The following is a 27,104-nucleotide window of genomic DNA, read 5'->3' as shown; positions in this document are numbered from 1 at the left end:
TCTGCTGCAAAAGCCTAGTAGAGCCAACTGCTCTCTCAAGCTAAAATGCAGTATATGTATTTCATTAAGCATCTGCCTATGAAAATGTGTTCTAAGAAAAAATTGGTATTAAAATTGGTATTAAATGTAGAGACTTCCATAGCCAGCAAAATTGTCTATCTGAGTCCAGTCCTGATATCGGTCTTCCTGGCCTCTTTTCTTAAAAAATGCCCCTTTGTTTCATTCTGTCTCTTTCAGGGGTTTTTCCCCCCTCCTCCTTCTTACTTCTGTGCCAGGTAAATTTACTCCCAAGTAAGCTTCCTGTGAAGGAAACTGCAAGGGGGGGGGCATAGATTAGGCTTACTATTCCTCTGCAAGTTCAGGAAAAAATCTCACTTTTCTATTCCTTTTAAATCAAATCTATGGCTGTTTTAACTATGCTTTATAAGAGATCCTCTCCCTCTTAGGAAAAATGTTCACTTCAATCTTCCTTTAAAGATAATTTCTCTAGGAACTTGAAGGAAGCAAACTCAAACTATCTCAAGATCTGCTAAAACGGTTCTGTGTAAAGTTGGCTACTTTTCTTTTTCTCTTTTGGTAGTGCAAATCTTGCCTTGAAATCTTGCTATGAACACTGTATTTAGGGTTGGACTAGATGACCCAAGGGTCCCTTTTAGCTTTCCCAATTTGTGGCTGTGTGGAGGGCCATGTGTCTGCAAGCATGTGATGAGTTGAAATTCAGCCCAACTTTGCTCTTTGTTTTACTTTAAAAAAGGTGAGAGGTAAAATCCGTGATGTTTTGAAGCAGAACTGGTAATTTCAAGCATTTGAGTGATTACAGTGTTTATCATTTTCTCTACTATTAAAAAAAAAAAAATCAAACTTCAAAGTCAATTCAAAGTTTATACACATAAAATACATATAAGTCTTGACCATTTATCCTGTAAATAAAGGGCAGAAAAATTTGTCTGCAAATGGTAAGGCTGAAATGACTGAGAATGTAAAAAAAAAAAAAATCCTATAAATTCTGACTCTCTGGCCATTTTCCCCCATATATAAGGGCGTGGCATTGTTCCACGAATGACCAGAGGGAAATCACACAAAATGATAGCCCTTTCCTGTACATAAAGGAAGCAGTCCTTTTTGCTTGGGCTACAATTGCTAACTTTATTGAATACTTTAATTGCTCAGTTTTTCTTTTTTGTTTTAAAAAAAAAAATCTAACCCTATTTTTTTAAATCTACTCCTTACCCTTCATTTCCTTTATTCAAATGGTAATTTAGCCAAAGGTTTCAACATTTTCAATAGTATAAAAGGTTTGCTGAGATACGAACTCTACACATGCACAGAGGCTAGATCAGCAACAAAGGGGGGAGAGAGATAGAGGAAGAAGGGGGGAACTGTAGGGAGTGAGAGGAGCTTGGGCTGAAGGGGGAAATTTATTCTAATTTCCTTATGTAAAAAAAAAAAAACTTGGAGCCACTGAGGGAAATCACCCTTAATGTGTCCTTTGCTCCAGGGGCTTTGCAAGACAAAAGGTGTGCCAAGTTTCAAATCTTAACATGATTAACATGCCAAATTCTTTTCACAGGTAAATTTCAAAGCACTCCCCCCCCCCCAAGGGATTTAAATCACAGACTTTGTGTGCATTTTAGGAACAGCATTTCCTGACAGGCTTCTCACATGAAATAATTTTTCCCTTTTAACAGGATATGTGAACCCCGATAACAAAGGTTTTTGTCCCTTCTTTTCTCCCACAGCAACTTTCTTTCCTGTTCTGTGAAACATGTCTGAATCCCTGCTGTATTTGTGACTTCCATCTCTTCGTGCCTTTGACGCTTTAAGTTACAAATAATCTCTTTTCATTTATTTAATCAGTTTTTCCATGATGTTTACGAAATTAAGCGAAGCACAACCTAACATTGTTTGTGGAATGGTATTTGTTTACCCTTTGCCTGATCATTTCTTATTAATTCTGTCATTTTGGCTAGTTCAAGGTACTTGCACAACTTTAAATTGCCATTCATTTTCTTGGTATTAAGTCATTTCCCAGTATTTTGCTATTAACATTCTGACTGATGTTGTCACATCAAGAAACACTCTTTTATTTTCATTTGGGACGTTAGAATGCCAAAACAGGCTACTTCAGGTTTCTTAAAATTGTGTGTCTTAGCATTTATTTATTTTTGGTTCCTCATAGGTCATTGTATGTGTGTGTTTTATTATTATTTTAACTGTGTCTTTTAAGTCCACCCTGCCCTTACAGGATATCACTTCTACAAGTGTGTTACTACAGATCCAATGAAAACCTTCGCCACCACAACAGAAGACATCAAAGTTTTCAATGTGGCCACGGCTATCTCTTTCAAAGGATATAGACTGCCGGGGAAGTGGGGCTGACAAAGGGGGGCTATTTTTTGTGTGTAATTGTTTTTATGTCTAATGTCTTATTCCTTACACCCCAGTGGAGGATTCTCATACATTTTATGCTTTTTAACAGATCAGGCTATTGTTTAGAATTAGATAAATTTATAACCACATTTTGTTGTTTCATCTGGCATTCTGCCAACTTCCCTACCCATTTTAAAATGTGCTAAAACTCATTTTACCAAGGAGAAGCTTCTAAGATACATGAAGGTGGATATGCTTTGGTTTAGCAGGAATAATCCCTTATAGAGTTAAATTGACTTATTTGGACAAGTGCCCTTTTAAGAATGGTTTTCTTTTAACAGATTGGTTTGAAAAGTTGAGAACCATGGGGCAAGATAAATTCAAATTGGACTCAGTTTGAATTGGGCAAGTGTATCCAGGCTGCAAGTAGCTTTTTGGTCCTTGAAGTGCAAGTGAGCAACTTCCCATGACTGCAAGACTATATTAATAATAATAATAAAACCCCATAGGAAGCCAAGGCAAGGACATTTCCCTCAGGACGTGCCCAAACCTGTGGCAGCTGTGGTGAGTGCCAGGCAACATGGTTAATATGAAAGCCCTAAGGGGATTCACCAGGGATTGCTACTACTGTTGCACCAGGCCGGTGTGAGACCACAGAAGAGCTACCTTGACACCTGAGAACACAAAAATGGTGGGGGGCAAAGCAAACTGCATTTTTCAGTCATTAGTGGACCTTCCTGCTAAATGTAAAGCATACGCCACTATTGAGAAAATATTTATTCCAAGGTGCTAAAATACCACAAGTAACTGAGCAACAAAATTTTAATTTTACGTGATATCCTATGTCTAACTATGTGCACTGTTACACCATTATATTTCTATACAAATATCCTTAAGAAGCATGACGTCCAAGTCCCTTTCAAGTTCACATGGACACACGCATCTGGGACGGAGAATAGCAGGTTAATATTTACCACTTTAAATTGTGCGGAGAAAAGGATTGCAAAGTAACCACCTTTGCAATCTTATCTCCGAAGGGGGGAACTGTAGCAGGAACCCCCCCCCACCCCAATCATTCTGTTTGTATAAACTTCACACTCACACACTACATACGCCACATTTCTGTTATAAATTCATAGAAAATCAACCATACATTGGATTTGCACTGTTCCATTTTTATTTTACTCCCTATGACAAGAACTAACAAAGGGGGGTGACTTAGTCAGCCATAATCCCTTCACTGTCTCAGCACATACACTGGAGCCCTGCCCATGCCAACCCTGATGATCCCAGACAGAAGACAATCAAGATCACAAAGAACCTGCATATGGGAGTGGATTCAAACAAAGGACACTGATCAGATCTTCCCTCAGGGGGCAGGAAACTGCAAAATCCCCTTTGTCTCCTAGAAATTCCTGGAAGGGGAGGGGGGAAGGAGGAACCAGCCAGGTGACAAGACACTCAGGTTACCACCAACTCCTCCCTCAGCACCTCCTTTCTGTAATGTATGCCTCCCTCAGCACCTCCTTTCTGTAATGTATGCCTCCCTCAACCCCTCCTTTCTGGGGGTGGGCTAGACCTAGAGGAGGGGAATTTCAAAAGTTTTGATAAGACCTTGCACACTATTCTTCTGGGTCTTTCCTCTCTCCTGCACGTGAGGGGAATACCCTGTTGCAACAGTTCAATAAAGGCCAAGCCTACAGGCTGCTGTTTTGCTCCAAGTTATCCTGGTTGGTGTCTTTGTTTTGTCCAAGGGAGCCCTCGGATTTTTCCTGTAACACCATGAAAGGCGGTATGCAAATCTAATAAATAATAACCAATAATAGCGTGCTCTCCAATGGCTCCTCCTCCGCCTGGAAAAGAAATACGCAGTGTAAGGAGTCTCTATGGGAGTATATTGTATTTTAAAATGGGGTATCAGAGTTGTTTTTTGTTTGTTTGTTTTTTAAGGGACGTGGGTAGCACCGAGGATTAAACCACAGAGCCTAGGACTTTCTGATCAGAAGGACTTGCTGATCAGAATCCCCGTGACAGGGAGAGCTCCCGTTGCTTGGTCCCTGCTCCTGCCAACCTAGCAGTTCGAAAGCACGTCAAAGTGCAAGTAGATCAATAAGTACCACTCTGACAGGAAGGTAAACGCCATTTCCGTGCGCTGCTCTGGTTCTCCAGAAGCGGCTTAGGCATGCTGGCCACATGACCCGGAAGCTGTACACCGGCTCCCTCGGCCAATAAAGAGAGATGAGCGCCGCAACCCCAGAGTCGGCCACGACTGGACCTAATGGTCAGGGGTCCCTTTACCTTTTTAACCCTTGCAATATTATGAAGATTTCATTTCCCTTCACAGATCTATACAATCGGGTCATGTTGACTGGAATTACATCAGCCCTGCTCAGTGTGAAACTAATGGGCAAATGAATGTCCCCAAATTTGTGCTCGCTAAGGAAAACAGGAAGGAACGCAGGTGGCGCTATGGGTTAAACCACAGAGCCTAGGACTTGCCGATCAGAAGGTCGGTGGTTTGAATCCCTGCAACGGGGTGAGCTCCCATTGCTCGGTCCCTGCTCCTGCCCACCTAGCAGTTTGAAAGCACGTCAAAGTGCAAGTAGAGAAATAGGTACCACTCCAGCAGGAAGGTAAACGGCATTTCCGTGCGCTGCTCTGGTTCGCCAGAAGCGGCTTAGTCATGCTGGCCACATGACCCGGCGAGATGAGCGCCGCAACCCCAGAGTCGGCCACGACTGGACCAAATGGTCAGGGGTCCCTTTACCTTTACCTTATCAGAGTTTTTAGGGGGCTAACCAGGTTGGGATAGCTGGGATAGCAGGCTGATTGGGTTTTGAATGTCTTATGTAGATTTTTCAATTTCGTTGTTCTGTATGGGACAAATGACAATAAAGATTATCATATCATATCGTAAATGACCTGTGGGGTGGTGCAGTTCTTCTTGTTTTAAAGGAGTTCTCCACAGGAGGAAAGGAATCTTCCACAGGGAGTTAACCCCCAGCTCTCTTGCTGTGCATTGCTCACGCCCCAATCTGCTCCCCACTGCTTCTTTTCCACAGGAAGGAAGGAATCTTCCCCTTGCCTGGAATTTGGGCCACACCCCCTGGCCTCCTTGGCTGCAGGTGTGTTTTGAACAAGCCAGGCTGGCCCAGCCACAAACGCCAAAGGAAATCAGGCAGTCAAGCGAGTTTGATGAAGAAGGTGGGTCCTTGGCGTCGCAGAAGGGCTCTTGTCTTGTGCACCAGGGAAATCAGGTCATTATGTTTCCATAACCGGAACTTGCACACAGCTCAGAGTTCTTCCCAAACGTGGGCGAGATGTTCTTGTCAAAGTGCAGTCAAGCGTACACCATATTTTTCTGTGTATAAGACTATATTTTTTCCTAAACTTTGGAAGTTTAAAATAAGGGGTCATCTTATACATGGAGAGTGCAGTGTGTTTTCTTAAGTTTGAGTCCCAAAAATAGGGGGCATCTTATACACGGGGGCATGTTATACACGAAAAAAATGCGGTAATGCTTATTTCATTCCTTTGCTACTTTTCCACTCACAAAAAAATAATGCTCAAAGAAGCATGCAGCAAAGAAAACCGAAATGCATTTCAACACCAAACAGTGCAAAAGGAATTTCCTAATGACCTATCAAAACAACTCAATAGCAAATATAATAACATGGTGGGAAACAATACTACAGAACTATAAATGTAACAAGATTGCATAAACAACATTCAGCATCCGGTAACAAAAATAGCAAGGGAGCTTGACAGTTTCCCCTTGGTCTGGAGACAGCCCCTGCCATGCTGTCACTCACAGCCCCTCTCCTGCAGCAATTTGCAAGGCTTCTAAGGGCAGCGGATGAGGGGAGCTGGAAACACCCCTCTTTCCTTCCTTGGAGGTTTTTAAGCAGAGGTTGGATGAGCATCTGTCAGGGATGCTTCAGCTGAGATTCCTGCATTGCAGGGGGTTGGCCTAGATGACCTTTGGAAGACCCTTCAAGCGCTATGATTCTATGATGTCTCTCCAGTATGAGGAGCTTTACAGATTTATGTAAGAATGTTAGAAGCTCCTGGCTGCATCCTCTTCTCACGGTGGCCTAGATGTTATTTCTGGGAAGCCTGCAAACAGGAATGGAGCGCAAGATCCCTCTCCCTTCCTCCAGTTTCCAGCTCACCAACTGCGGAGGCACAGCAGAGCCACCCTGGCCAGGAGCCCTCCAGAGCCCTCTCCCCCTCCACGAATTTGCCTAATCCTCTTTTAAAGCCATTCAAGTTGGTGGCCCTTGAAATAAAAAACATTAAGGTCTTAATGTTCATAAATGTACCAAGCAAACACGTACATAAATATATAACCCACATGTCTGAAGCAGCACAGGAAAACAGCCCTGGAACCATTTTTTATTCCCAAACTGACCAAATGTTTTCTCTGCAAGGTCAAGGAAAAGGGAAAAGCCTCCCCATTGTCTTTTCCTTCACAAATCCTGTCTTAAGGGTATGTCTGTGTATGAATAGGGTGAGCCTGTGACCTGGCTGAGGAAATAAGTATTTATCACTACAAAAGAATGACCAGGCTCCCCAGGGTATCCAATCAAGTAAGCATTCAACAGGTAACCTGCCAGACAGGAGGTAAAGAATGCACTCAGATTTCTGTTGTAGATCAACCTTTCTGAGATGCAGGTATGATGTTTCTGGCGGTGGTCTTGAACTCCAAGGAGGGCAATGTAAAATGTCTATATAAGGGCGGACACACCTGGGTTCTGGGTCTGAAAGGGAAGGGAGAAAAGAGCTCCCCTAGCTAGAAGCCACTAGGTAGCCTTTTCCTCCTCTGTGAATTTGTCCAATTCTCTTTTAAGCCATCAAGTTGGCTGTCAATGCCTCCTGTGGGAGGGAGTTCCATGGGTTAACTAGGAGCTGCGTGAACAATCACTTTCTTTTCTCTGTCCCGAATCTTCCAATGGTCAGCTTCATTGGGTGGCCATGAGTTCAAGTGCTGGGAGGAGAAAAACTATTCTCCAAGCACAATATTATTTATAGAGGCTCACTGATGTACCCTGTTGAAGTGTGGTGAGGCAGCACCGTATAGTGGTTAGAGCGTCAGACCAGGGTTTGAGCCTCCACCTGGCCATGAAGCTTTTAATATTTGATGAATAACTGTATTTAATTATTTTGCTGGAAGCCGCCCAGAGTGGCTGGGGAAACCGAGCCAGATGTGCGGGGTATAAATACTAAATACTAATACTACTACTACTACTACTACTACTACTACTAATAATAATAATAGCTCATCAGGGGTGACCTTGGGCCCGTCCCTCCCTTTCAGCCTAACCTACTTATATGCTCCTTGGAGATGGTATATAAATGCAATAAGATAAATAAATTTAGAGAAAAACAATCCAAGGTTTAGGGCACTTCGAATGACCCATTTATTGCTGCGTAGGTTTTTGTGGACGACGGTCCGGCTCCCCGGCTCCCTGCCCTCCTGCCATAAGGAAGCTTCTGCTTCTATTTTCCAGGCGTCAAGAGAGAGTGACTAATCTTAGGGACAAAACACAGGTAAGTCGCGGAAGGTGAGCAAACACATCTCGAGCCCCGGGGGTCCCTCCTTCCCATCAGGAGCGCCAGCTTGGCCCCGGGCCTGAAATCTGTGGGTGCCCGGCCCCTTGGTGGGGAATTTGGTGGGTGCTGGGGGCCCCCGGGGAATCGCCGCCTGCGCTTCCAGCCCTGCGGCTCCGCGCCACGGAATTCCTTTCTTGCCTTCGCGCTGCGCCCTCGTCCCTCCCCAAATCTCAGGGCGCGTCTGTGATTCCCTCGCCCCGTCTCCAAGGGGCGCCTCGGGAGAGGGAGCCCGCCGGGGCGCACGCCTCTCCAGCTCCCGGGCGCGGGCGGCGGGGGCGGCGCTTCCTTCCCGGCGCGCGGGGGGAGCCGAGGGAGAGGCCGGCCACGGAGAGCCGGGAGGCGGCGGCCGGAGGAGGAGGAGGAGGAGGAGGAGGAGGAGCCGCCGCAGCCCGAGCGGCCATAGCAGGAGGAGGAGGAGGACGGAGACGCCGGCGCCCCCAGCCGCCTTTGCCTCCAGGTGAGCGGCGCCCGGGGACCTGCCCGCTCGCCAAGAGCCGGGGGGGGACCGGGCGGGGGTCCCCCAGATTGGGTCCCCCAGCCGGGCTTCATCCTCGCCGGCCGAGCTGCAAGCGCGCTTCCTCCGGGCATGTGCAGAGCGCGCATCCCTTTGCGCGCAATCTTCCTCGCCACTGGGGAGTCCCCACCCGCCGAGCCCCCGGACCTTTTTCCCGGACGGGGCCGCGGCTCGGGCCTGCCATGGGTGGGGCTGCGCCAAAGGGCCCCGGGGCATGTGCAGAGTGCCCCCTGCCGACTGACCCTACGCGCTTTCTGGGGTGGAGGGTTTCCAGGGCAGGGCTGCGCCCCTGCGCCTTTGGCAACGCCCTGAGCTGCCCTCCAAAGAAAGTGGGGCGGGGGTGGCTTGCACCCCCCACCCACCTTCCTGCTCCCTTGTACCTGGTGGGGGAGAGAGGGCAAGGCCCGCCCTGGCACCTGCCGCCCCAGAGCAAGATGGGCTGGGCTTTCATGTGTTTATTTACTGTTTATGACTTTTGATACGTTGGCAATTATGTAAAACTTGTCATGTTGTCAGCCGCCTTGAGCATTGTTTTAACTATGGAAAGGCAGCGTGCAAGTAAAATGATGATGATGGGCTGGAAGAGCCGGGCGTGCCCTGCCCCACCTGCGGGTGCCCTGGGGCTGAGGCACCTTGGCATCACGTCGAGGCCCCAGGTTGCCCCTGTGGGTGCTCAGTGCCCAGCTGCTCCCTTGGGACAAGAACCACGAAACCTCTGGGGACGGGAGGGTGCTGAGTGCCAGCCTTGTTTTGCTCTTCCTCACTGGGTGTGCATGGAGCGGGCATTCTCCCATGCCAGGCAGAATGCCTCAGACTATCTCTGGCATGCAGCTGCTCCCTCTTCTCTCCCTTCCTTCTATATCCAGTACCCTCTGCAGAGAGGCCCTCTCTCTGGCTTTCAAAACAAAGGGCAGAAAAGCCCCTTGGCAGCATTAAGAGAAATTAAACAGTGTAAATAAGTTTTGATTGATGCAATAATACTGAATGTTTTAGTTTTTGTAAAAACCCAGGGATTTATGATATGTAAAATAAACCATGGGAAGAGAAACAAACAAAAAAAAATTCCTTCCAGTAGCTCCTTAGAGACCAACTCAGTTTGTTATTGGTATGAGCTTTCGTGTGCATGCACACTTCTTCAGATACCTGCATGCACACGAAAACTCATACCAATAACAAACTGAGTTGGTCTCTAAGGTGCTACTGGAAGGATTTTCTTTTATTTTGTTTCGACTACGGCAGACCAACATGTCTACCTACCTGTACATGGAAAGAGAAGTTATTGATATCCTAAAAATGTAAAAATTAGTATTTTAAATTGTCACACAGAAACTATAATGAGAGAGAGAGAGAGAGAAGCCCCACAAACTAAAGATTCATCATCTTGTTTCATTTTGTTTCATTGCATTTATATCTCCAAGGAGCTCAAGGGGGGGTGTGGTCCCCCCCTCTTCCCTGTTTAATCCCCGCAACAACCCAGTGAGGCGGGTCAGGCTGGGAGGCAGCGACTGGCCCCCAAGGCGAGCTTCATGGCTGTATTGGGCTTTGAGCCCTGGGCTCTCCCAAGTCCTAGTCCAACACCCTAACCGGCACGCTGCACTGGCTCTAATTATTATGGGCTTTCGAAACCAATTTTTAGGGCACAGTTGCCCCTCCAAAATGGTGCACAAGGCACCATGAGAAACACAATGGTCACAAAATATTAAAAATTAAGCAATTGTCCAGTTAAGACCACGTGACACCCCCTTAAAATGGAGCAGCAATTAACAGCCATTATTAATAAAGCAGCAGTTAATGCAGAGCAGACTGAAATGAAAATGGTTTGCATATTCTTGTCAAAAACTTCCAAAACAAGGCCGGCGGGGAGGCTTGCGCAAGAGCACCATTAAGTGCAGGGCAGCTGCTGCCACCCCACCCCCACGCCGTCCCCAGACCCTGACCCTCCCATCTGGCAGCTTTCTTTCTCCTACAGGCAGGCCGGAGCGCAGGACCTCCTTGGCCGAATGCAAAAGCCCAGGCAGGCTTCTAGGGGGCACAGGGTGGGACAGGGCAAGCTGCAGCCCTCCAGATGTTGGCTGGGCTTGATGGGAGCGGGAGCCCAAAGAACATCTGCAGGGCCACAGGAGCCTCGCCCTAAAAGAGTTCAGGGCTTGAGAAGCCAAAATTTGAGCTTTAAATTGGGTCCCAAAACGAAGGAGGCAGCCCATGTAACTGTAGAGAATTGGTGGGGCGCTTGGCTCCAACCAGCACTCTCGCTGCCATATTCCTGCTGTGGACTAGATGATCCTTGGGGGTCCCTTCCAGCTGAATCTGTCATGTTGGTGTTTCCAAACTGTCTTCCAAGGCAGAGTGGGCATCGTAGTGTCCGGAGTGGGTACAAGGTAAATCAGGATCTGCTGGTGGACCTTTGAGGGATTAACTGAGTTCTAATAGTATAAGCATAGCAAGTAAAAACTATATGAGGTCTATTCACTTTTCACCCCGTGTTTCTTTCCCGTAAAATATAGATGCCAATTAGCTGCCTTGTCTTGAGAGTTTTGCATTCCAAATCCCTGAGCAGGTTCAAGATTGGCAATTCTCTGTGCAGATAATTCCAGTGCATGGTTTATGGAGAACAGTAGCTAACTGGATCCATTCCACCAGAGACCTTTTTGCAGCTGGCTCTGGTTGGTGGATTGAGGAGTTCTAGCAAAACCACGGAGCAGATCCCACATGCAGGAAGTCTGTCTAGCCCTGTGTTAGAATCACCCAGCCTGGATGCACACAGAGCAGGTATCACAGAGAGTCCTGTTTTCTTCATAAGCTGGTAAAAAGCATCCCTGGCCACTGATTCCTGCTCTGAATGTACCAAATCCATGACCATCCCCAAACCATGTAACATCCCCCATGCAACTCCCATGTAAGACAGGTTGCACAACTCCATCCAGATCAGTGCACCCACATCAGTGGGTCCCCCCCCCCAATCCATCCCTGTCATCCATCCCCAAACAGCTCCAGAAACTTCTTGTTCTGAACTTCTATCACCTCCCTGGCTTAACGGCAGAAACAAGGTAGAGCTGCTGGTCACCTGCTGACAGGTGACACCGCAGCCCAGCAAACCTCCAGATGACTCACTCAGCCGTTTCCTATAGGTCACTGGCCCCTCCGCTGGGGGGCTGGGGGGCTACCTAGGGGTGCCAAGAGGCGAGGGACCAGGCACCGGAGGTGGCGATTTAAGATGCCTGCCTGCTAAGAGACTTGAAACCAGACATGGGGAACCTGCGATCCCTTCATCAAGGCCACCCACCACATTAAGAATTTACTGAACAGTCGTTACTCCGTGTGGAACCTAAGACTCTTAATCTCTCTCAGACTTTGAAAAGCTGATCTCCCTGGATCAAGTTCATCAGTTTTCTTGAATCAATTGAACTAAATTTTGTCCCAAGACAAAAGCAGCTTCAGTCTTCCCTTAGCAAGTGTTTATACTCAATATGTTTTATTTTGAGATTTTTGCACTGTCTTTTCCTGCATAAGGGGGTCCTCTTATGCTTTGTGGGGGCAGCTTGAGGAATCTGTTAGGGTTCCTTCCTTAGCTGCTAGCCACCACAGGCCCAGAGAGCAAGAGGACAGAGGTGGGTCACAAAGGAAGTGCCACAGAATGGCCTGTGGGCCAAGACCCCATACAGGTCTTTGTCAGTCCAACCTGGAGAGCTGTCTCTGAAGTTCCTCCATGGCTGCTGCCTTACGCCACAATTTCTCTCCTTTGTGCATCCAGGTACATCTTCACCGTGTTGGAGGGCAGCTGTGTAGTTGGTACCTAGAAGCACATGCAGTGGGGCTGCTCAAACGTGGCTGAATTTTGGAAAGAGGTGTTTGCCAAGTTCTCTTGGATAACGAAACAAACTATTACTCCCATCTTTCCACCTGGTGCTTTGGAGCCTGCATGTGGAAACAGAACGGGATTCGAAAAGCACTTACTTCGCATCTCTTAACAGCAGGCTGGGAAGACCTTTAATCTTAATAGTTTGAATTGCTGGTATTCAAGAGTTTGGCAAACGGCCCTTCTTGAGTATCTAAAAGGCAGAGTTTGGATCACTGTTTGTAAAATGTATGGCATGGTCTTACTTCTTACAGAGATATTGCAGCATGTGGAAGTTCAGTGCCATCAATACATGCATATGTCTGGCTCATTTAGGACTATGTAGAACCTTCATACCCAATAATGATGGAACTTGCAGGCAGAGAATACTTTTATTTTCATGAGTCTTTTATTATTTGCGAAGGGAATCTTTGTACGGGTCAATACTTTTACTACCCCCTTTCAAGCTGTGCTGGGTCTTTGTACTTTGTCCTTTTGGGGTGTGACGCTTTATGGGTTTAAATCTCTGTTTTCTTTTTGTTACATTTTCCCTTTTCTGTGTGTGTTGAGAAGCCAATAGTATATATAAGGAAGTGCGAAAGAGGGAAGCGGAGAAACTGGGCTCCACTGGGGAAACCCCTGCCCCATAGCGTAGGGGGGGAGGCCTGCTGAGTGACCTAACTGCCTCTTCTTCCCTGCAGGGCTCCCCCCCCCCCGGCATCTCCATGGCCTCCCGCATCCTGCACCGCCTGCGGCATGCCCTGACCGGAGAGGGCGAGCGGGACGGGCTGGCAGGCTGCAGCTCGGAAGCGGAAGAGTTCCCAGAAAGCTCCGAGCTGGAGGATGACACCGAGGGCCTCTCCACGCGGCTCAGCGGGACGCTGAGCTTCACCAGCAACGATGAGGAGGAGGAGGGAGAGGAAGAGGAGGACGAAGACATTGGCGTGGCTGGGCAAGGGCAACCCCCAGAGCCAGACCTCCTGGGCGAAGACGCGGAGGGCGCTGGTAGGGCCTGGCAGCAGAGGGTGGTTTGCGGGCACATGGTCAGTGCGCAGGTGCATAGGAGAGCACATTGGGCAGGGGCTTGAACTGCCTGAACCCAAAACGGGAAGGAGCCAAGGGGCCCTCTCCATTATTATTATTATTATTATTATTCCTTGCAAGTGTGTCAAGGGGGAAGGGGGCAGTGCCCGTCCTGTGATGCCAGCCATGGCTCAGCCCCTTCAGAAGCAACTAGATCACTCACAGGTGCGGCGCTACGGAAAACTGTGTACAGTTCTGGTCGCCTCACCCCCAAAAGGATGCCGTAGAGTTGGAAAAGGTTCAGAGAAGGGCAGCCAAGAGGATCCAGGGGATGGAGGGACTCCCCTATGAAGGGGCTTTTTAGAGAGAAGGCGAGCAAGAGGCCACATGACAGAGGTTTGTGGAAGTGATGCTTCCACAGGGAAATCGGATAGAGAAGTGTTTGCCTTCCTCTCTCAGAACACTAGAACTCGGGTGGCTTTAAAAGTGGATTAGACAAATTCAGGGAGGAGAAAGACTTGCTTCTGAATCCCAGGAGTGGAGAGTGTGGCTCTTGTGCTCAGATCCTGCCTGTGGGTTTCCTATAATGGGCATCTGGTTGGCCACTGGGAGAAGAAGATGGCCTGATCCTGCAGGTTCTTCTTCTGTGTTTGGTCCCAGCTCTTCTCCATGCCAGAAACAGGAGTCACCAAATCTTCAGCTTGAGCTCTTGCTGACCAGGAAACAGGGACCCCCTCCCAGAGCTTGACACCTGCTTTCTTCCTTTTCTGCCCCCCCCCCCCCCTGCAGAGCACAGCCCCCCGACGGAGCGCAGGGGCAGCAACCTGCTCACCCGGCAGCTGCAGGAGCTCTGGAGGAAATCGCGGGGCAGCTTCGTGCCCCAGCGCCTCCTGTTCGAGGTCACCAGCGCCAACGTGGTCAGCGAGCGGAACTCCAAGTACGTGGTGAGTGAGATGGGGGTGGGGGCAAAGGAAGGCAACACACCCCCCCAGCCTGTAAAGAACCTGGGATTGGAGGGGCAGCAAAAACAAGACAGAAGAAGGACGCAACATCTAGAGGGAGGGATATTGTAGAGAGAAGCTGCCTCTCCTGGCCTTAAGTCAGCCAAACGCCCATGGACAGGTGTTCTTGGGGTCCCCCCTGTCCCTGAGGAAGTTACAACTCTCCGACCTGGAGAAAAAAGGGGGGTCACTTTGCCTGCCCCACCCTCCTCTGCCTTCTCGGTGGTGGCACCCGCCCTGTGGAACGCTCTCCCATCGGATGTCAAGGAAATAAACAACTACAGTGGTACCTCTGGATGCGAACGGGATCCATTCCTGAAGTGAGCGTAAGATGCGTGGGTCACGCTTCGCCACTTCCGGGCATGACGCCATTTTGAGCATCTGTGCATGGGCGAGCAGCGAAACCCAGAAGTAACACGCTCTGTAACTTCCAGGTCGCCGCGGAGCGCACACCAAAAATATTTAAGCTGAAGCGTATTAATCCTGAGTTATGACTGTATCTGACTTTTAGAAGACATCTGAAGGCAGCCTTGTTTAGGGAGGTTTTTAATGTTTGATGTTTTATCGTGTTTTTAATATTCTGTTGGGAGCCACCCAGAGTGGCTGGGGAAACCCAGCCAGGTAGGCAGGGTATAAATATTATTATTATTATTATTATTATTATTATTATTATTATTATTATTATGACTGGAGTTGCCTCTTCTCGCACCCGCCATGCTTTATTGGGAGGGTGGGGGGTGTCTTGTAGGGTGCCTGGCCCTGACTATTTTCTCTTTTTCCTTGTGCTGCCACGGTTTGGGCAGAAGAGCCTCAGGTAACTTCCCCTTGGCTGCTGCTGCTTCACCTGCCTGGCTTTCCCAGCCCTTTCCTTGCTGCTTGGGGATCTGTCCGCGGAAGGGGGGAGGTAGGCTCACGCAGCGGGAAGCCAGGGAGAGGGGCATGCCTCCCTGTTTGTCTTGCTGCGGGGTGGGGAGGGGGTTACTGGATTCTCTCCCTTTCTGGGCAGCCCCTCTCACTACTGCCCCCTCCCTGTCCCACCCCACAGCTCTACACCGTCTACCTGATCCGCGCGGGGCAGTTCGACAAAGCGCCCGCCTGCATCTCCCGCCGCTACTCTGACTTCGAGCGGCTGAACCGGCACCTGCGCCGGCGCTTCTGCGGTGACATGGCGGGTGTCTCCTTCCCCCGGAAGCGGCTACGGCGCAACTTCACGGCCGAGACCATCGCCAAGCGCAGCCGCGCCTTCGAGCAGTTCCTGTCCCACCTGCACTCGCTGCCGGAGATCCGGCGCTCGGCCGACTACCTTGAGTTCTTCTTCCTGCGCGACCTGCAGGCGGCGCAGAGCCTGACGTGCTCCGGGAGGTACCCAGAGGCCCTGGCGACCTGGACCAACGCCCACCAGCTGCAGGAGAGGCTGGGCGCCTGCCGCTCGGGCCACTTCCTGTTGACGCTGGCCGGCCTGGCCGTCTGCCACCAGGAGCTGGGCCAGGCCGGGGAGGCGCACACAGCCTGCGAACGGGCCCTGTGTCTCCTGGAGGCGCAGGACAGTCACCCGCTGCTGGCCCCCTTCCTGCAGGCCCACATCCGCCTCTCCTGGGTGCTGGGCAGGGACAAGCGCCAGGCAGAGGCCCGGCTGCAGCGACTGCAGGAGGCTGGCGGAGCAGAGATGCACCCGCCCACCCTGAAGGAACTGCTCATCAAACAGCCCCTGCCCTGAGGAGGCCGGCTGGCTTCACTTTGGATCGTGGGAGGGGAGCAGCCCAGGCAGAAACCGGACCATTGTTTTAGGGCACGGTGAACACGTCCCTCCCGAGGACCGCCGTGCCCCCGCGAGGAACAGCCGCTGGGGCTGTTTATTTGGGGCTCCGTAGAGGAATTAGATGCCTCCCTGGCTTCTGAAAGGGACTTCTTTGTAATGCTTGAATGCCTCTAGGAGGAAAGGGATAGCAGCATCCGCCTGCCGTGTTTGTCTGACACTAATAGCTGTTACGTTAGGCAGAGGGGCACAGCTCCTCCCCCCCAGTGGAAGCCTGGGGTCTCCAGAGGTGGGTGGTGCTGTTGCTGCTTTTTGGGGTTCCAGCCTACTGGGGAGAGGGGAGCTGAGGTCCCAGGCCCCAGGCTGGAAAAGGGAAGATTTTAGAGTGGTTTCCAGGGAAGAGGGGCTGCCTGCTGCCGCCTCTTGCAATGGGGCAGGGTGTCAAAGGGAAATGGGGTGGAAACCAGGTCCCTCCCTTCCTCCCTCCCTCCCCTTGCAGCCTGAGGAGACCAGAGCCTTGGAGGGAGGGGCTGCCGCCCCTTTATTAGCGACAGGGAAAGCCAAGGGCCAGTCTTGTAACTCCCTTCACCCAATAAAAAGGATGCTCATCAGTGCTTCTGTTTGTGGGTCTCTGCGCAAAAACCTCCCAGACCAGCTGGCTTCCATCTGGCTCAAGAGTTGCTGCCGTTCCAGCATGAGGCCTGCAGGGCCCGCCCAAGTCCACAGGGGCCGCGCCTCTGAGCAGAACCGCTCTCTTCCTTGCTACAGCTTGCTGCCGGAGGGCTGCTCCTTCACGCGGATGACGCCTTCCTGGGCACAGCTGGCAGCCAAGACGCCGTCCCTGCGCCACAGACGCCCATGCACGAGGCCCCGGGACCCCCCTGCGTGTCAGAGAGAGGAGGAGGAGGAGGGCGGTGGCTGAGGACTGACTGCTGTGATGCAGAACAGCCCTCGGGCGTCTCTTCCCCGCACAGCCCCCCCATGCTCCCTGCCTGGCACCTACCTGCCCAGGGGCTCTCGCACTCATACAGCATCCAGTGGTCGGCCCTGAAGGGGGCGTGGAACCACATGGAGTGGTCCAGGGAGACCATGAAGCTGACCCTGTAGTGCTGGTGGGGGAAGAGGGCCGTCTGCAGGAAGGCGTAATCCGAGATGTAGGCGGCCACACAGCAATGCAGCTTCATGTCACATTCGCCTGCAAAACAGACATTGCTGGCTGGAGGAGAGAGCAAGGCACAGAGGGGCGGGTAGCAGAGAGCCTGCTGAGGGGGCATGATGGGTGCCAGGTGCCCCTGTATGAGCTGGAGAAGAGGTGGGGCAGCCCTAGGCAAACTTGAAAGACCCAAACGATCTCCCAAAGCAAATTCCTAGGACTCAGCATTGTGCAGCAATCTCTCCAGAGACAAAGTCCCCAGGCAGGAGCCTGCGTGTTCCACACATTCCTCCCCACCCCATAATTCTCCCTTACCCCAAAATGTGAGTTTGGGGTTTTTCTTTTTTCTTTTTAAGGTTCTGTAAAATGAATACTGATTCAAGTGAAAGGATGCAGATTCACATTGATACCTGATTTAGAGGACTTTTCTGGGCCTCAGACCAATCCCAGGGATGCTAACGGGGGGGGGGGGGGAGGTGCCGAAGAGCTTACCTATGTGGCCCCTGGCTCTCACCCACAAGAGCTGCTTGGGCTCCTGTGGTCTCCGGTGGAAGAAGTCTGGGGGGTTCACTGGCTTAATCTCAATGGGAACTTCTTGGGCCAGCATCTTGTTGAGCCCTTGCCTGTATCTGTCCAGAAGGTTTGGGTCCCTTGGAAAAAAGAGCAGACACAGAAGAAATGCGTAACAAAAGAAATGCGTAATTGAGAGGTAAATACGGATGATTGCCAGAGAAGCTGAAGGAAGTCCAAACAGAGTTAAATTTGTGAAAATTTGGATAAGATTGTATATTTGTGTTGAAAATTAATAAAAATTATTTTAAGAAAAAAGAGCAGACACAAGCAGTGAGCTGGCTGGGGGCAGAAGGGGGCGCCATTGCAGGCGAGCAGGGAGCCTTTGCCCACGGGTCCCAGGCAGCCTGGGAAATGTCCAGGGATGGAGCTGCAGCCCCAACACCACTGGGAGGGTCTGGAAGAAAATGGGGACAGGGACGGTCTGGAGGAAATGTTGGGCCTCATTCTCACTTGCTCAGCCAGGCATACCAACCAACACTGGTAGAAGCAGGGCTTTTCCCCACCAGAACTCACTGGAACAAGGGAGGTGTTCATGGTGAGCTCTGGCACCAGAAAAATAGCACTGGGTAGAAGCTGTCATGGGCTAAAGGGAGAGCCCTCTCCCCTCCTGCAGTTTCCATCCTGGCTAGTCGCCATTGAGAGCCCTCACTTCCTGATCCTCTTTCCAAGCCACCCAAGTTGGTGGCCACCACTCCCTCTTGTGGGAACGGGTTCCACAGACTTGCCTGGCCAACCCAAGTTTGCTGGAGCTGCGGCAGAGCCAGAGGAGAGTTCTGAGCTCAGTGCAGCTGCTCCAGGAAAGCCCATTGCCCTCCTGAAGGACACACTTTTCCCACATCACAGCTGGCTCCCTGGGCCAGGCAGGAGCCAAGGACAAGGCTGGTAACTTCGGCCTCAGGAAGCCTTCAGCTTCTCTAGGAACGTCACCAAGTGGACTGTCTTCTGGAAGAGAGGTGGGGACCCCGTGCCACTCACTGCAGGTACTTCTGGATGAGCTCTTCCTGGGTCAGCAGTTTCTCTGGAAGAGGCACGTCCGGCATATGGAACTGGTGCTTGACGGGGCTGGGCTGATCCTGCTGGAAGGAGGCCTGGCAAATGAGGATGGGCTTCCCATGCTGGATGGCCTTGACTGACCGCACCGAGAAGCTCTTCCCGGTGCGAGTGCGCTCCACCTGGTACAGAACCGGCACCGTGGGGTCCCCTGGAAGCAGGAAGAGCCTTCGGTCAGCTCACTTGCCGCCCCAGAAAGGGAGAGCGATGGGAACATTATGGCTGCTGTGCAAGCAAGCACTCGGCTCTCTTGGTTTCTTCACTATCTCCTTTTCCCCCCATGGCAGAGATCAAGAGCAGTGCTCAGGTAGCGTCTGGGCTGTGCCCCGGAATAACACTAGGAGCATGACAGTCAAACGGGGGTGGGCACGGCTGAACTGGTGGGAGCAGCAGCAGCTTCTGAAGTGGGCAGGGACAAGGTGCAGAATTTCCTTCCTCTGTTGTTTTCAGTCCCAGTCATGGTGGTGATGAACTGGGTCTGATGCCACCACCCTTACAGCTGCTGTTGCAGCTTCCTGGGACACTCTGCCTGCTAAGATGTGGCCTGTCTGGGCCTGGAAGGAGAAGCAGGAGCGCCCCCCGGTGGCCAACAACACACAAACCATCATCCACTAAAAGCAGCAGGCTTAAGGCAAAAAAAAGTAGGTAGTACTTAGATGCTGCACTGTGGAATTAATGGGAATCACAACTACAATGAGTAATTGTATTTACTGGTTTTGGGGGGATACTGAAAGGAGAGAGAGAGTAAGAACGTAAGAAGAGCCGGCTGAATCAGGCCAGTGGTCCATCTACTCCAGCAGTGGAATCTGTGTGACCAGAAACAGCCTCCCTTGGGTGATTAGATGCGGAGGCCCAGTGGCCACAAATGGCCACCTCCGTCGATCACACCTTGCCTGTGAGCTTCCTTTGAACCTTGCCTGGCCACTGGTAATACTTTGGGTGTGGTTGTGTGAGTCATCACCTTCCACTGCCAGTTCTGCAGCTTACCAGGGTCTGCTTATAAGACGCTGCTCAAGAACTCCACCCTTCCCACCCCTCCTTTCCCAGAACCTGTTATTACCTGCTCTCACAAAGTAGCAATGCAACGAATGGACTTGGACATCCTCACTCACAGCCTTTGCAGCTGCCACCAAGGCCTGGCCCACTATCTGCCCACCGAAGAGTCGCTGTGTGACTGGCACCCAGTAGTGCCTCCCACTAGGAGAAAGACAACAAAGTGAGGTTATTTCCCAAAAGATGGCACCTTTCCGTCTGCCCTGATTCCTGTTTTTTGCTTCTTTTAGCATACTATAGGGTGGCCTGTGGGGACAAGGTGGATAGTGTGGAGTCAAGTCAGGCCCACATAGTTCTTGTTCTCTGCATTGCAAATCAGAACCTTGCAGCCCACTCTCACAACTATCTGGGGTCAGGGCCCAGGACATTTGAATTTCTCCCAAAAGCAATTCCCAGCACGAAGCTTGGCTTGTTTTCAGAAAAGACAGGGAAGCAAGAGAGGCCATTTTGTTTCTTGTGTTATTCCAGACCAAGGGCCTGATTTTCAAAGGGCAAAGCTGTCAAAGAGACACCTGTCAAAGACACAGATAGGTAGCCGTGTTGGTCTGCCATAGTCAAAACAAAAAAAAATCCTTCCAGTAGCAGCTTAAAGACCAACTAAGTTAGTTTTTGGTATGAGCTTTCGTGTGCATGCACACTTCTTCAGATACACTCTGAAGAATACACTGCTGTCAAAGAGACATACTTGGGCTTTGCCACTTTGTGTGAGGTGGCCATTTTTGTTTCATTTGTTTGCAAGACGGATATGAATCCATCAGCAAGACTTTTATTACATTGTTGCCTTTGTTTTTTCTTAATGCTGTGGAAATAGAAGCACAGCCTGGCTGCTGGATCACGCGAAAGAAGGCCCATCTAGCTCACTGTCCTGTTCTCACAGAGACCCCCATGGGCAGAAGCACCAATAAGCAGCTGTCTTATGATCCTAATTGTAGACAAAAATTTAAAGGGAGGCTTTTTTTCAATCAAACAACCAAAAACATTAGAGCTTCAGTGCCATTTGGTGCTGAAAGATGGGAAAAAACCTTCCAGAAACGTGGAGAAGAGAAGACTGAGATCTCAATATGATAGCCATCTTCAACTATCTGAAGGGCCATCCAATGGAAGATGGAGCAAACTTGCTTTCTGCAGGGGAGCAATCAATCGATTCAAATTGCATTAAAGGAGATTGACTCTCCTTCCTTGGAGAGCTCTGTTTAGGGAGTTGTTTATGTTTAATGCTGTATTGTGTTTTTAATATTCGGTTGGGAGCTGCCCAGCGTGGCTGGGGAAACCAAGCCTGATGGGCGGGGTAGAAATAGTAATAATTATTATTATTATAGGTTTTGAAACAGACGTTGGAAAGTCCCCGGCCAGCTGAGATTCCTGCATCACAGGGGGTTGGCCTTCGGTCCAGTATACCTGAAGGAGTGTCTCCACCCCCATTGTTCTGCCCAGACGCTGAGGTCCAGCGCCGAGGGCCTTCTGGCGGTTCCCTCATTGTGAGAAGCCAAGTTACAGGGAACCAGGCAGAGGGCCTTCTCGGTGGTGGCGCCCGCCCTGTGGAACGCCCTCCCACCAGATGTCAAAGAGAACAACAACTACCAGACTTTTAGGGGACATCTGAAGGCAGCCCTCTTTAGGGAAGCTTTTAAATATTATTATTATTATTATTATTATTATTATTATTATTATTATATGACCCTGGGGGTCCCTTCCTCTCCTACAATTCCGAGACTCTTGGTCCACATCCCCCAACACGAAGGGCCCGGCCTGTGCGGCTCCCTCCCGCTTCCCGGCCGCCCTCCTCCGCCCCCGCTGACCGAAAGAGGTCCAAGTCCAGCGGCTCCAGGCTGAGGACGCTGGTGACCAGGACGCTGCGCAGGTCGCCCTCCTGCGAGGCCTCCTCCCCGCCCGCCTCGCCCTTCGCCTTCCGCTCGGGAGCCTCAGGCCGGCCGGGGTCCGCAGGCGACGCCATCTTGAACCGTCACCTGACAGGAGGCCGCCGGAAGTTCGCGCGGCCGAACCCGGAAGCGCTCTCTCCCTCCCTCGCTCCCATTGGCTGCGGGGAGAGGGAGGCGGTCTCCCCGCCCGCTCGCTTCCTGACGCGGCGTCCGGAAAGCGGAAGCTCCCTCTCCGGAGGCGGAGGCGGATCCTGCCTCGCAATTGGCCAATCCGCTCGCCGGTCCCTGGTCTCGCGGCCTCCCCGTTGGCCGAGAGGCTGCCCATCCTGCGGCGCGGCCCCTGATTGGTGGGTCTCGGGCGAGGGGCGGGCTCCGTCCCCTGTGGGATGCCGGCGGGCCGAGCGGGTCTCCTTCTTCTGGGCGGCCTGGAGGGAAGGAGCCGGAGGGGGGGAGAGAGCGGGGCGGAGCGGGGGGCCGCCCGGCCGGGAGAGCGGAGGAGGGGAGAGCCGAGGGAGAGGGGCTCTGGCGCGGGAAGGGTTAATGGGCCACACGCTCAGGGCAGAGGGAGGCCAGGCAGGAGGGGGTTAAGCTCCCCCCCCCAAAAAAAAAACATTATTTCCCCTCTTCCCACACGAAAGAAAGAGAAATCATTATTCCCTTTGGGTGGGACTGGGTGGATTTTGGGAGCTTCCAGGCAGGAAGGGGTTAACCCCTCCCCATTCGGAACCATTGTTCCCTTTGGGTGGGTTGGGAAGGGGGCCTCGTGGGGGCAGCAAAAGGGCCTGGGGGGCTCCCTTCTCCCCAACCCTCCACACCCCAGTTATCCTGAGGGGAGATGCTCCAGGGCAGGGATGCTCCTCCGGGCCTCTGGGTAGCATCCTGACCCTTTGCCCCCCTGGGCAGCCATGGAGCTGGGCTCCTGCTTCAAGAACTACGAGGACTTCCGGGAGTGCTTCAGCACCTACAAGAAGGAGAACCGGCTCCAGTACGGCTTGAGGAGCTGCGTCTCCATCCGCTTCCACAACCGCAAGAACGGGACCAACATCCGAGAGGACGTCACGTAAGGAGGCCGGCGCTTCAGCCTCTCGGGCGGGAAGAGGGGTGCCGTTTTTAGAATTGCTGCATCTAAGATACCTTTTGGAGGGACTTCTGCTGCGGTTATGAGGGGTTGGTCTGATGGTCCAGTAGGTTTATTCTACCGCTAATCACGTATAGTAATCCTAGAATGATAATCTCAGGGAACTGTGGCATTATCTCATTGATTCTCCTGATAATCCCATTAGTTAGGCTGCCGGGGCGATGCCTGGCCCTCTTAACATCCCCTTTCCTCTTCCATTTGCCAGGTTTATGCAGGTGAAGTTTGGCTGCTCCCGGTCGAGAGACTCCAGCAAGAAGAGGAGGCAGCAGACCAGCTTGTGCCCGGCGTATTTCGTCCTGCAATACAACGAGGAAATCGACCGACTGGTGATCAGCGAGCTGAATGGCAACCACGTCCACACAGAGTCCAAGGCTTCCTTGGTCAGCTCCAATGCCCCACCTGGGACCAGGATGGCAACGAAGCTGCCTGGTCCCCCCAAAGCTCCTGGCAGCCCCCCAGCTAAGCTGCGCAGGGAGGAGCCAGCGGAGGTCGAAGCCTGTGAAAGGGACAGTGACGTGAGCGTGGAGGTCGAAGTGGACTCTGACGAGCCTCCGCTGCTCCCGCCCTCCCCTCGCAAGGAAGCCGAGGTTCCTCCTCAGGCGGGGGAAGTTGGCTGCTCCAGCCCTGCTTTCCTCCAAGTCGCCGAAGTGATGAAAAACTTCCTGCGGGTGGACATGGGCTCCTTGGCCTCCATCAGCGTTGGCAGCGACCAGGACCTGGAGAGGCTGAACTTCCAGACCAGCAAGATGAGGAGCCTCTTCGTCAAGTTCCCCGAGAGCCTTCTGCTGCACCGGGTCCAGAGCAAGAAGGGCCACATCCTGTACGCTTTCCTCGTGGAGAGCAAGGAGAGGGTGGGGAAGTTGGTCCACCTTGCCATCTTGAAGGAGGACACGCAGGAGAAGACGCGGAAGATGTTCTCCGTCTTCAAAGAGTTCAACCCCGAGTGGCAGAAGGTCAAGGTGGTCTTCATGGACATGTCCTTCCTCCACCGGACCAGTTTGCAGGAGCTCTTCCCTTCGGCACAGGTCCTCCTCTCCGTCTACCACACTGTGCGGCTCCTGGAGAAGAAGCTGAAGGAGTCCCACGCGTCTTTCTCCTTCAAGTACAACTTCAAGCTGGCCCTGAAGGACGCCGTCTTCTCCACCTCCACCTCGAACCTGGACGCGTTGTCCCAGCAGGTGAGGCACGTGGTGGACCAGGACTTGTACAAGTACCTGCGGACTAACTGGTTCTCCTGCGAGATGCTCTGGTACATGCACGCCAAAAAGGGCCTCCATTCCTGCAGCACCTACATCGACAGCTTGGACCTCGTCGCTCAAAAGCTGTCCCAGCTTTTCGGCACCCAGCCGTCGCTGGAGACCAGCATCCTTCGCTTCGTGGAGTACGCCGACAGCTTCAACACCAAAGGCCTGGAGAACCTGACCCAGGGCCTGGCGGAGGACAGCCGCAGCGGCCTCATGCAGGAGCTGAAAGTCCTGGCCCGGCCCGCCGTGAGACGCAGCTCCAGTACCGCCTCGCAGCAGCAGCAGCAGCAGCCATTGCCCGGGAGCGCAGCAGAGGAGCCTCCGAAGCAGTTCACCAAATACAGCCCAGCCAAGCCTGTTGCCACCATGCTGTCGGCAATGCGGGACAGCTGCACGGACGTTGCCTACCAGCTGTGTCTGAACGAGTGGGACGTGGTGCAGAAGTCCGTCCAGCTCCTGAGCTTCGCCAGGTTCAAGACCACGGTGCAGCTGCTGGAGGACACCCACCAGGTCAGCAGGGACGGCAAGAGCTGCAGCTGCTACTTCCACTGCCGCTACCAGCTGCCCTGCCGGCACATCTTGTCCATGCTGCTGGCCAACCGGGAGGTGGTGGGGGAAGCCATGGTGGGCAAGCGCTGGCAGAAGGAATACCAGCACCTTTCCGTCTTGGGGGAGAACCTTCTCGAGTTTACAGAGCCCTCCGCAGGCCCGCTGGGGGCAGTGGGGGCGGCCTCAGGGGAGCGGGGGGACAAGATCCAGTCTCTCAGCAAGGAACTTGGGAACCTCTTGCTGCAGAGCGAGGGGGAGGAGCTGGAGGAGCGCACCTCCACCCTCAAGATGATTGTCAACATCTGGACTAAGTGTTGCGAGCTGCAGGGCGGGGAGGGGCCGGAGAAGAAGCCCCTCAGCGTCCGGAACGTAGGAGACCTCCCCTTTCTCTGGGTGAAAAAGGAAGAGATGGAAGAAGTTGAGGTGACTTCAGGAATGTCCAGCCCAACCGTTGAAGACGTCCAGACTTTCCTGGCTTGAAATCCACGCCAGCGTGGAGTCGTGAGCAACTGGAAGCAACCTTGACTGTGTTCCGAGCCCACAGTGGTTTTTCCCAGCTAAAGAAACTCAGGGTTGCTGCTCAGTTTTGCAGCAAGAAAGCAGACTCTATTCTGGTCCTCCTTTGGTCGCTGCTCTTTATGAGGACTTGGTGGTGGGCACAACCGTTCCTCCTGACCTGTATGCTACAAAGGTCCCCCTTGACTGACTCTGACGCACGCACGCATTCTCCAGGTTTTGCAGCCCACGGCTGCAGGCTTGACAATCAGGGAAGGTCTCCTTCCCACGCAGGGGCCTTCTCCAGGGCATCTTCCTTGCCAAACCTTTGTCCGTCGCTCTTGACTCACACGTCTTGTTTCCTCTATGCCGTCTCCCTTGTTTTTTCTTCTTCTTTAACGCAGGTCATTTTAAGAGTTGGAAGGAATCCCGAGAGCCATCACCTCCTACCTCCTGCTATGCAGGAATCTCAGCTCCAGGGCAGATGGCCGTCCAACCTGAAGACCTCCGAGGAAGGAGAGCCCACCTTCCGGGGTAGTCGTGTTTGGCTGCTTCAACGTGACGTGACTCTCTGGGCCTGATGCATGCAAAGAATTGCTGTCTTGGTTCTAGCTGTATTTTTACTGTAATGCTTCTGGGGTGGAGGCTGGCCCCCCCCCCCCCCCGCCTGGCTTCAGTGGCAGGGAAAGGCGATGCTGAGTTGTTGCTTTCTTTGTTTGTCCTGAAGCCTCTCCCAGCAGGGACTAGTTTTGCTGCTATGTACTTAGACCAAATTTATTGTTGGAAATAAAAGTCTAACCGTCCTCCTTTGGTACCTGAACAGACTTTTCCATTTACCTTGTGTTTCAATTCTCCTCTCTGTTTGCTGTTAAAAAGCGAAACAAAAGACCAGGTGGCCAGGATATCCTTGTAGCCAAAACTCCAAGCAGAACTCCAAAAGTGGGTTTGTGAAGCGCACTGTTTCTCTGCCTTTTGGGAAGGTAATTAGTTCAGAAAGCTGGGGCAACAGAGCAAAGGCTTTTCATTTAAGACTCACAGACCAGTTAAAGGCCTAAACTACTGCGCTGTGGGTTAAACCACTGAGCCTAGGACTTGCTGATCAGAGGTTCGGTGGTTCGAATCCCCGTGACGGGGTGAGCTCCCGTTGCTCGGTCCCTGCTCCTGCCAACCTAGCAGTTCAAAAGCACGTCAAAGTGCAAGTAGATCAATAGGTACTGCTCTGGCAGGAAGGTAAACGGCGTTTTCATGCGCTGCTCTGGTTCGCCAGAAGCGGCTTAGTCCTGCTGGCCGCATGACCCAGAAGCTGGACGCTGGCTCCCTCGGCCAATAAAGCGAGATGAGCGCCGCAACCCCAGAGTCGTCCACGACTGGACCTAATGGTCAGGGGTCCCTTTACCTTTACTGTGTGGGGTGCAACCCAGCGGTGTTTGATTTGCCAGAAGGATAGAAAAGGTTTTGGGAGAGGGTGATGAGAATGTGTGGTGGTACACAATACTTTTCCCCACTCGCAGCTTCTCTGCTCTGAATTGCACCTTTAGGAGCTATATTTCTCCCACCCACCTTGGATTTCCACTTGTGTTTGCTAGGGGAAGGTGGTTGGGGCACCCAATGTAGAGCAGAGGTGTGGGGAAATACATAAGCCCCCTCTTCTCAAGTGACGTAAAGGAACGCCTGAAGAATAGGCAAGTGAAGAAGAGTTTGGATTTGATATCCCGCTTTATCACTCCCCTTCAGGAGTCTCAAAGCGGCTCACATTCCCCTTTTCCTTCCTCCCCCACAGCAAACACTCTGTGAGGTGAGTGGGGCTGAGAGACTTCAAAGAAGTGGGACTGGCCCAAGGTCACCCAGCAGCTGCAT

The 27,104-nt window shown here is 51.9% G+C and overlaps 3 protein-coding genes across 3 annotated transcripts; 2 read left to right on the top strand and 1 right to left on the bottom strand.

Annotated features, from left to right (window-relative positions):
• The first annotated feature begins 11,646 nt into the window (after positions 1 to 11,646).
• SNX21 (sorting nexin family member 21) lies at positions 11,647 to 17,653 on the top strand. The gene is made up of 3 exons (XM_083744618.1): positions 11,647 to 13,337; positions 14,145 to 14,299; positions 15,402 to 17,653. The coding sequence occupies exons 1-3, from the start codon at positions 13,058 to 13,060 to the stop codon at positions 16,071 to 16,073; spliced, it is 1,107 nt and encodes a 368-aa protein (XP_083600744.1). The 5' UTR covers positions 11,647 to 13,057; the 3' UTR covers positions 16,074 to 17,653.
• On the bottom strand, positions 16,629 to 22,035 carry ACOT8 (acyl-CoA thioesterase 8). The gene is made up of 6 exons (XM_083744644.1): positions 21,741 to 22,035; positions 19,949 to 20,085; positions 18,814 to 19,039; positions 17,758 to 17,915; positions 17,116 to 17,307; positions 16,629 to 16,993 (listed from the first exon to the last, which is right to left on the bottom strand). The coding sequence occupies exons 1-6, from the start codon at positions 21,893 to 21,895 to the stop codon at positions 16,875 to 16,877; spliced, it is 987 nt and encodes a 328-aa protein (XP_083600770.1). The 5' UTR covers positions 21,896 to 22,035; the 3' UTR covers positions 16,629 to 16,874.
• Positions 22,036 to 22,193: 158 nt separating this feature from the next.
• On the top strand, positions 22,194 to 26,068 carry ZSWIM3 (zinc finger SWIM-type containing 3). The gene is made up of 2 exons (XM_083744254.1): positions 22,194 to 22,881; positions 23,165 to 26,068. The coding sequence occupies exons 1-2, from the start codon at positions 22,727 to 22,729 to the stop codon at positions 25,230 to 25,232; spliced, it is 2,223 nt and encodes a 740-aa protein (XP_083600380.1). The 5' UTR covers positions 22,194 to 22,726; the 3' UTR covers positions 25,233 to 26,068.
• Positions 26,069 to 27,104: the final 1,036 nt, after the last annotated feature.

This window comes from Podarcis gaigeae (genome assembly GCF_964106915.1).
Source record: "Podarcis gaigeae genome assembly, chromosome: 6".
Taxonomy (NCBI): Eukaryota; Metazoa; Chordata; class Lepidosauria; order Squamata; family Lacertidae; genus Podarcis; species Podarcis gaigeae.
The sequence above is the reverse complement of the archived record's forward strand: the minus strand, read 5'-3'. Positions and strand labels throughout refer to the sequence as shown.